The 9,806-nt window shown below is 46.8% G+C and overlaps 1 protein-coding gene across 1 annotated transcript; it reads left to right on the plus strand.

Annotated features, from left to right (window-relative positions):
• The first annotated feature begins 884 nt into the window (after positions 1-884).
• On the plus strand, positions 885-7,738 carry LOC100085942 (tubulin alpha-4A chain). Its single transcript, XM_039913849.1, has 4 exons — positions 885-917; positions 2,746-2,989; positions 5,168-5,320; positions 6,486-7,738. The coding sequence occupies exons 1-4, from the start codon at positions 885-887 to the stop codon at positions 7,457-7,459; spliced, it is 1,404 nt and encodes a 467-aa protein (XP_039769783.1). The 3' UTR covers positions 7,460-7,738.
• The last annotated feature ends 2,068 nt before the right edge of the window (positions 7,739-9,806 follow it).

Raw genomic sequence — 9,806 nt, forward strand, 5'->3', positions numbered from 1 at the left:
GTTGGTAGACATGTTCCCTGTCCACAAGGAGCTTACAGTCAGGGGAGGAGAGAGATATTAAAATAAAGTATGGATATGTACATAAATGTTATGGGCCTGAGGGTGGGGTGAATATTAAGTGCTTTAAAGGATACAAGGCGCTTGATGTTACAGGTGATGCAGAGGGAAAGGGGAGAGGGAAAATGAGGGTTTAGTTGGGATTGTGATTTAAATGAGGCTTTGAAGGTGGGGAGAGTGGTGGTCTGTCAGGGAGGGAGTCCAGGCCACGGGGAGGATGTGGTTGAGGGGTTGGTGGCGAGATAAGCGATACTGACGTATAGTGGCATTAGAGAAGCAAAGTGAACAGGCTGGGTTGCAGTAGAAAATCAGTGAGGAAAAGTAGGAGGGGGCAATGTGATCGAGTGCTTTAAAGCCAATAGTAAGGAGTTTCTGTTTGATGCAGTAGTGAAGGTCAGCAAAGAGTCTGATGCAGTAGTCAAGGTGGGATATGATAAGGGCTTGCATCAGTTCACTAGCAGGTTGGATGGAGGGGAAAGGGCCAATTTTAGCGATGTTGCAAAGGTAGAACAGAAGGATTTGGGGACAGATTGAATATGTGGATAGAACGAGAGAGATGAATTGAAGATATTGCCAAGGTTACAGGCTTATGATACAGGGAATATGGTGGTACTGTCTACAATAATGGGAATATCACGGAGAGGGCAGGATTTGGGTAGGAGGATGAGGAGTTCTGTTTTGGATATGTTAAGCCTGAGATGTTGGCAGGACATCTAGATAGAGTTGTCCTGAAGACAGGAGGAAATTCGAGGCTGCAGAGAAGGAGAGAGATCAGGGCTGGAGATGTAGATTTGGGAATCATCTGCATAGAAATGGTAGTTGAAGCTATGGGAGCCAATGAGTTATCCAAGGAAGTTGGTGTAAGTGGAGAATAGATAGGTTCCAGTTGTGGGAGACTTCATTTTGGCAGAGAAGAGAAATATTCTGATTGTATCGAGGATGGCTTCCACCAAACTATAAGCTTCTTTAGGGGCAAGATCATGTCTTCTTATTCCATTGTACTCTCGCAAGTGCTTAAGATGATATTCTGCACAAAGGTGCACAATAAACATTGATTTTGCCTGAATCAGTAGGTACACATCCAAGCTATGGACTATTTATTCCGCATCAACTTGGTGTGGGGAAGCAGGAACTAAACCTTATCAGCTCCAGCTTCTGTGAGAATTCACTTTAAATTTAGAAGGCACTGAGGGCAGCTGAGGACAGGTTTTTATTCCCTGGGAAATGGTCTGCCGTGGACCCAAGTAGATCCAAGCCCCAACTCTCCCCTTCAGGTGCTTTCGAAGCAGTCATAAGATTTGATTGGCTTGAATAGTCAGAAGGACCAATTTAGCACATGTAAGCATGTTTATGAAGTTTATATCCTAGAGTTGATTACATTATTTTTGCAATAATAAGTTTATTATAAATTATTATGATGATGATATTTTTAAGCATTTACTATCTAACAAGCACTGTATTAAATGCTAGGGTGGATACAAGATAATCAGTTCAGATGCAGTCCCTGTCCCACGTGAAACTCATGATCTATGTAGGAGGGAGTAGGATTTAATCCCCACTTTAGAGATGAGGAAGTGGAGGCACAGAGAACTTAAGTGACCTGCCCAAGGTCACACAGCAGACAGAGCCAGAGTCAGGTCCTCTGACTCCCAGATCCATGTCTCTTCCACTAGATCACACTGCTTCCCAAATTCAGTTTCATCTCTGAATCTGGGTGAGGGGTTGGGGGAGAGAGGAATAGAAATAATTTCAGCAGTAGCAAAAGTCTGAACTAGAAGGTTGTCTTAGGGAAAGATAAGGATGAGGTCCAATTTTTAGCAGCAAACCTTTTTCTTTAGGAACGGTTTTAATGTTTTTCAGTTTGTCAGTGCAGGGCCAGAACCAGGCTGGGGTGAAACTGAGAAAGCCACCACTCAAGCACCCTAGGATATGCCTTGTTGTAGCATCTATTGATGTAATTCTTTGTTGGAAACATTGCATTCTCGTTTGTAAGCCCTTTGGAGACACCAAACACAAAAGTATGTAGTTTCTGCCTACACTCTAGTCCCAGTTTGGGGTAGGACTTTTCTCCTAGAAGGAGACGGGAGGAGAGAGAGGGACACTCTGGCCTTGGGTCCAGCCCTCCCCCAGGTACTAATGTGACCACTGAATGTGAAGTTTTAAAAATTGCCATGAAGCAACAAGGATAATGATTAAAGCTAGCTCTCTTCCCCTCTTCAAAGCCCTACTGAGAACTCACCTCCTCCAGGAGGCCTTCCCAGACTGAGCCCTCCTTTTCCTTTGCTCCTCCCCCCCTCCCCATTACCTCTACTCTCTCCCTCTGCTCTATCTCCTTCCCCTCCCCAAAGAACTTGTGTGTAAATTTGTATATATTTATTAGTCTATTTTATTAATGATGTGTATATATCTATAATTCTATTTATCTATTTTGGTATTGATGCCTGTCTACTTGTTTTGTTTTGTTGTCTGTCTCCCCCTTCTAGACTGTGAGCCCGTTGTTGGGTAGGGATTGTCTCTATCTGTTGCCAAATTGTACTTTCCAAGTGCTTAGTACAGTGCTCCGTACACAGTAAGCACTCAATAAATACGATTGATTGATTGACTTCGGGAGCAGGACGGAGAGGGATAGCCTGGTATGCCGTACCTTAGGAGAGACCAACATGTCTCCCTGGCTTGCTCTTGTTTCAGAGGGAATGCCTTTCCATCCACATTGGCCAAGCTGGGGTCCAGATGGGCAATGCTTGCTGGGAATTGTATTGCCTGGAGCATGGGATTCAGCCGGACGGAGTCATCCCTGACAATAAGGAGGAGCACCCAGGAGATGCCAAGGAGGGGAAAGGAAATAGTACTTTCGAGACCTTCTTCTGTGAAACAGGAGGCGGGAAGAACGTCCCCAGGGCGGTCTTCATCGACATGGAACCCAGCATTATAGGTAAACTCTGTCAGCTTCCTAAATAATTAAATTCTACTCTCTTCTACTTAAACTGTGAATCCCGTGTGGGATGGGGACTGTGTCCAACCTGATTATCTTGTATCTAACCTGTGCTGAGTACAGTGTTTGGCATATAGTAAGCACTTAGAAAATACCATAATTATAACCAGGTTAATTATCCAACCAGACTTTTAGTCTATAAGATTACCTTTCTGCTCTTCAAACACAGTGCACCATTCTCTGTTCGTCCATTGAGTGGAAGAGGATTGTTGAAATGGCTTCTTACACAATTTAGACCTCTATTGGATGAGAGGGGAGATGGTGTTTTAAATGATTCCTGCTTAGATGGAGGAGGATGGAAGCCATTCTAGTTGCCTTTACCTAGGGCTGAATGACATGATGTAAATACCAAATCACTCAGCAGGATCTGTAAGCTAGATAGGAATCCTTGCCCCATTATGAAGAAACTCTCCAATAACAATAGTAATAATAAAAATAATGGTATTTGTTAAGCACTTTCTATGTGCCAAACACTGTTAAGTACTGTGTAGATACAAGATAATCGGGTCATATGTGAGGCTCACAGTCTAAGTAGGAGAGAGAACGGGTATTGAATCTCCATTTTGCAGATGAGGGAACTGAGGCACAGAGAAGTGACATGACTTGTCCAAGGTCACACAACAGACAAGTGGCGGAGCTGGGATTAGAACCCAGGTCCTCTGACACTCAGACCCATGCTCTTTCCACTAGGCCACGCTGCTTCTCCAGACAGGAAGGTCCAGGTATGGGGGTGATCTTTCATAAACTCCTATGTTAATCAGGCAGGGAGCTGGGACTTATCGCAGGCTTCTGAATCCCAGACCTTCCCACGAGGCCATGCTCTCTTCCACAAGTCACATGTAGGTGTAACTTCTAAATGTAGACAAACGGGTAATTCTTGCTTTTTGAATCTTCCTATAGCCAAGAGGACACAATGAGCAAATATAGTTTTGTAGGCTTATCTGTGAGTCCTTCATTCCTTCAATCAATCACTCAGTAATGTTTATTGAGCACCTCTGTGGGAAGAGCACTATTCAAAGTATTTGAGAGTGCGCAATGTAAATATTTCTCTACTTTACTATTCCCTAGGTCTCTAATCCATTTTAACAACTGTTCTATTGTACTTTCCCAAGTGCTTAGTACAGTGCTCTGCACACAGTAAACGTTCAGTAAATACCACTGATTGATGGATTGATACTATAGAAATAAAAGACATAATCTCTGCCCTAAGAAGCTCACAATCTAAAATGGGAGATGCTTTTATCCGGATTTCTCTGGACATCTTCAAATGATTCTGCGGCATTATATGCCTCAGGTTCAGGGCTTCTTTCTGCCTCTGATTAAGGACACTGCATTGCCTATTTGTATTTCACTGTTAGGTTGCTTGATGTGGGTTGTCAGGAGTGCCTTTTGAACACATGTTGATCTTATCGACTTCTGGGTGGTTTCAGAAAGTCAAGTTCCATCAGGTTGTTGGGTGAGAATTTTGTTGGGTTTTGAGTGCTGTTAATTTTAGGAGGAGGCCAGGTTGGAGAATTTCTGACCATCATCTCTGCTGTTAAGGGAGAGTCCCCTCTTCTGACCTTCTGTTCTTTTCCCTCTACTCCGTCTCTCTTTCTGTACTCCTTGTCTTCTGCTGATTCTTCTCTTGCTTTTCTCCCTTTTTCTATCATTCTCTATTTTTTCCCTCAAAGCCTCTTTTCCTTTGCCTAACACTATTTCTTCTCTTTGTCCCAAAAAACAAGCTACCTGATTTCTCCCTCTCTCCCCACCCAGCAACGGCGGGTCAAAAAATAGAGTACATATTTTACTCCGTTCCCAGATACTACAGATAAGGTAGCTTACAGGGGATGCCAGGACACGCCTGGGTCAGAGACCTGATCTCGGTGTCTTACACACATCTTAATTGTCCAAAGGAAAGGGAAGAGACTGACTGTAAACGGAGGAGAGGTATATCCATAATCCATAAACACTGTTTTATTGGAAAATAACCAGGCCTTGCATCATCTGCCTAAGGAAACTGGCTGCCTTGGCTCCCGTTTCTTGCTTTTTACACAGGTGGGCAAGAGGCTGTGGGCTGGCGGGAGATGGGCTAAGTGGTAGGTTGATCTACACCTCTTGGCCTCTCACCTCTCTCAGATGAGATCCGCAAAGGGAAGTACCGGTCGCTCTTCCACCCAGACCAGCTCATCACCGGGAAGGAGGATGCGGCTAACAACTACGCCCGAGGCCACTACACCCTTGGGAAGGACATGATTGACCCGGTGCTGGAGAAGATCCGGAAAATGGCAAGTGACAATCCCTTATCATAATAATAATAATAATAATGTTGGCATTTGTTAAGCGCTTACTATGTGCCGAGCACTGTTCTAAGCGCTGGGGTAGACATAGGGGAATCAGGTTGTCCCACGTGGGGCTCACAGTCTTAATCCCCATTTTACAGATGAGGGAACTGAGGCACAGAGAAGTTAAGTGACTTGCCCACAGTCACACAGCCGACACGTGGCAGAGCTGGGATTCGAACTCATGAGTCCTGACTCCAAAGCCCGTGCTCTTTCCACTGAGCCACGCTGCTTCTCTATCTCTCTGCTGTGGGGAAATGATGCCAGGTTGGAGCTGCATTTTCCCAGGCCCTTCTTCTCCTATCTTCCAAAATGGAGGAGACCTGGAATATGGGCTACTATAAGTTTCTGCCCCACTCCCACCTGCCTGACCACCATCAGCTTAAGCCTGGGAATGGGGGAATCCCCAGGCCATATTGGGCCATAATAATAATACTAATGATGGTATTTGTTAACCCAGCTTACTCTGTCAGGCACTGTTCTAAGTGCTGGGGTAGATACAAGCTAATCAGGTTGAACACAGTCCCTGTCCCATATGGGGCTCACAGTCTTAATCCCCATTTTAAAGATGAGGTAACTGAGGCCCAGAGAAGATAAGTGACTTGTCCAAGGTCACACTACAGACAAGTGATGGAACGGGATTAGAACTCAGGTCTTTCTGACTCCCAGGCCAGTGCTCTATTCACTAGGCCATGCTATTTCAAATGGGTTGTTGGAGGTAGAACACGGGAGCCGGATGACCCGGAGAGCAAGTCCGAGTAGGAGCGAGAGGTGGCCTTTAGAGCGGCCGGATGGATGTTTTCTGTTTCTTCACCTATGAATCAATAGTATTTACAGAGCACCTCCTAGGCGTGCAGCACTGTAATGAGCACTTGGAAGAGTACAGTAGCCTTAAGTGAACCTGATTCCTATCCTAAAAGAGCTTACAATCTATGAAGGGAGTTTTCAGCCTACCTGCAAAGATAGAACTGTAGACGTAAATCAACCCTCTCTGATCTGCTGGAGGCAGGGCGGGTCCTCCCGTGTCCACCCTCAACCAAAAAAGCAATGGGGCTGGTGTAAAGTGAGCTGATTGACTCTCCTTCAAAGTGTCCCATTTCTGACTTGGCAGACAGAACCGTGCCACAGTCTGCAAGGCTTCCTGATCTTCCACAGCTTTGGAGGGGGTACAGGCTCCGGGTTCACATCCCTCTTAATGGAGCAGCTCTCAGTAGAGTACAAGAAGGAAGCTAAACTGGACTTCTCAATCTACCCAGCCCCCCGGATCTCCACCGCTGTGGTGGAGCCCTACAATTCCATCCTGACCACCCACTCCACCCTGGAGCACTCAGACTGCACATTCCTGGTGGACAATGAGGCCATCTACGACATCTGCCACCGGAACCTGGACATCGAGCGGCCCACCTACTCCAACCTCAACAGGCTGATAGGACAAGTCGTGTCTTCCATTACCGCTTCCCTCCGGTTTGAAGGGACCCTGAACGTGGACCTGATCCAATTCCACACCAACCTGGTTCCCTACCCCAGGATACATTTCCCTTTAACATCGTTCGCGCCCATCATCTCCTCAGAAAGGACCTACTTCGAGCAGCTGTCCGTGGCCGAGATCACCGCCGCCTGCTTCGAGCCTCACAGCCAGATGGTCTGGTGCGACCCCCGGCGTGGCAGGTACATGGCCTGCTGCGTGCTCTACCGGGGCGACGTGGTGCCCAAGGACGTCAACGTGGCCATCGCCGCCATTAGATGCAAGAAGTCTGTCCAGTTTGTGGACTGGTGTCCCACCGGGTTCAAGGTGGGCATCAATTCCCAGCCTCCAGTGGCGTTGCCTGGAGGAGACTTGGCAACAGTCCAGCGGGCCACCTGTGTACTGAGTAACACCACGGCCATCGCCGAGGCCTGGGCCCGGCTGGACCACAAGTTTGACGTGATGTACGCCAAGAAGGCTTTTGTGCACTGGTACCTCGGGGAAGGGATGGAGGATGGGGAGTTTGAGGAGGCCAGGGAAGACTTGGCTGTACTGGAGAAGGACTACGAAGAAGTGGGAAGGGATTTTGATGAAGGAGAGACGGTGAACCAAGATGACTTTTAAGTGATGGTGCCCCACACAGTACGATCATGTAACTAGTGGGTTAGGGCCCATTTTTTAAAGAGCAAAAATGTAAAGTCAGGAAATTCCATGCCCAGTTCTTTTTCTTGAAATAAGACTAGATATAATGTTTGCCTAACACTAACTGTGGGCCCTCTTAGGGTTTTGTTCCCCTCACTGGAAACTCTTGACTCATCTCTGGTGACGTCAGTCTCCTAGGTAGAGGTTTCAGCTCTCCCTGCTGAACCCAGCTCTTTCACTTGGTGACCCCTTCCTCCAATTGTATTTATTGAGCCCATATTGTAGGCAAAGTAATGTACTAGGCCCTGGGGAATAATATAAAAAAAAGTAAAAGAGGCAAGTCCCTGGCCCTCAGGGGGCTCGCAATTACTTCTGGATGGCGGGAGTGGGAGGAAGAGGGGGAGAGAGGCTCTCAAGCGATGGCCTTATGCCAGAGCTAGGGTTCCCCCTTCCTTCAATCTGGCAATGACATCTAATGAATCTGCTACACTGGCAGTTCAGGTCTTGGGTGACAGCAGACGTTTAAAAGGACCTTGGACGACAGTGGAGCTAAATGCCACAGCCTGGCTGGGGAAAGGGGACACGGCGGCTCCAGGTGCAGGTTTGTGTCATCCCATGAAGAACTCAAGAGCTGTGGTGGGGCGACAGTAGGGAGGAGTGCCCCCAAACAGAGGGGGAGCGGTGTCACTGTAGAGGTCCTCTTTGGCTGCCAACTCCTTGCACATGCCTGAGCTGAAGTACTCCCAGTCAACTGTATTTATTAAGCAGTTACTGTGTGCAGAGCTCTGTACTAAATGCTTGGGTGAAGGCAACATAACAATATTATGTGCCCATAACAGTCTTTCCCTTCTGCACCTAGGGTGGAGAGCAATGCAAAAGGCATGGTGCAATTTTGTTTTTAAAGGGGAAAGTACACTGAGCAAAGACCAGACAGGTAATCTAACCCAATAAGTGAATAAAAGAATCTGGTTCAATTGTTTCATTCTGTGGTAATCAATCAATGGTATTTATTGAGCGCTTCTTATGTGCAGAGCACTGTACTAAGTGCTTGAGAGAATAAATACAACAGAATTAGTGGCACCTCTGCATCTCTGAGCCAGCCGGTATGCATACATTATTCAAACAGCACTGCAAAGGTATTGAGCCATTCATTCAGTAAGTCATATTGGTTGAGTGCTTACTGGGTGCAGAGCACTGTATTAAGCGCTACAATACAACAATAAACAGTCACATTGCCAGCCCACAAGGAGCCACTCTCCAAGTCCTGGCCCTGTCTATCTTGTCCTGAAGAGCAATAACCTGGAGAGGGGAAGAAGCTCTGAGGTCTTGGTCATTCCAAGGAGGAGAGAAATAGGGGCCATTCCCTGTCTCTCTGCTGTGGCAGCAGCCCGGTGTTGAGATTGCAGCTGGAACCCAGTGAGAGTGGATGGGAACAGGGAGCAGAAAATGGATACTGTTTGGTTATCCCTGTCTGTCCTACTATATGGGTTGCAAAGGCAACCAGAGGTGGTGTCATGAACTCTCCCTGAGCTCTCAAAACCCAAGACAGAAAGAAGTTGTGCCCCTGAGACTTCCTCGCTCCTCTCTCTGGCTCCAGGGTGTGGCCCTGTGTGGCCTTGAAACATACCATGACAACTGATCCTGAAGTCAGTGCCCTATTGCCCCTCCCTGATCAGATAAGGTAAGTTACCATCTGGGAAAAGAATTCTTTCATCATTTCATTGGCAAATGATAGACCTTTAGTCACGGGGCGGGGGGGGGGGGCAGAAGTGGGGTAGATGATTATCAAGTAGATTGGGGGTTTTCAGCCTGGTGCAGGGAGGTCCATGAACTTATCCAACGTTTGTATCATTTTTACTCTTCCTTGGGGTTTAATCTTAATGAATCTAGCCGTTTGGAAGTTGCAGTTTCCTTAGCTGTAAAATGGGGATGATAATAATAATAATTATGGTATACGTTAAGCCTTTATTCTGTGCCAGGCACTGTACTGAGCCGGGGGTGGAGACAAGGGAATTGGGTTGACACAGACTCTGTCCTGCTAGGGGCTAAGCCTCAAGTGGCAGAATGGGGATTAGAACTCATGACCTTCTGACTCTCTGGCCCGTGCTCTACTTTCTCTACCTAATTCCTGTATTGTGAGACAGACATTTTGACTGATTTAATTACCTTAAATCTGCCCCAGCGCTTAACAAAGAAAGGGTGGAACACGGTGTTGAGTGCCATTATTTTTATAGCGCGGGAGAGCGGGTAGGTTTTGTTTGTCCACTAGGTGTCACCAGTGGTGCTTGCCTGCCTGTGGTTTGTACGCTTTTTCCAGCCAAGGGATCAG

The sequence above is a fragment of the Ornithorhynchus anatinus genome, chromosome 13, assembly GCF_004115215.2.
Source record: "Ornithorhynchus anatinus isolate Pmale09 chromosome 13, mOrnAna1.pri.v4, whole genome shotgun sequence".
Taxonomy (NCBI): Eukaryota; Metazoa; Chordata; class Mammalia; order Monotremata; family Ornithorhynchidae; genus Ornithorhynchus; species Ornithorhynchus anatinus.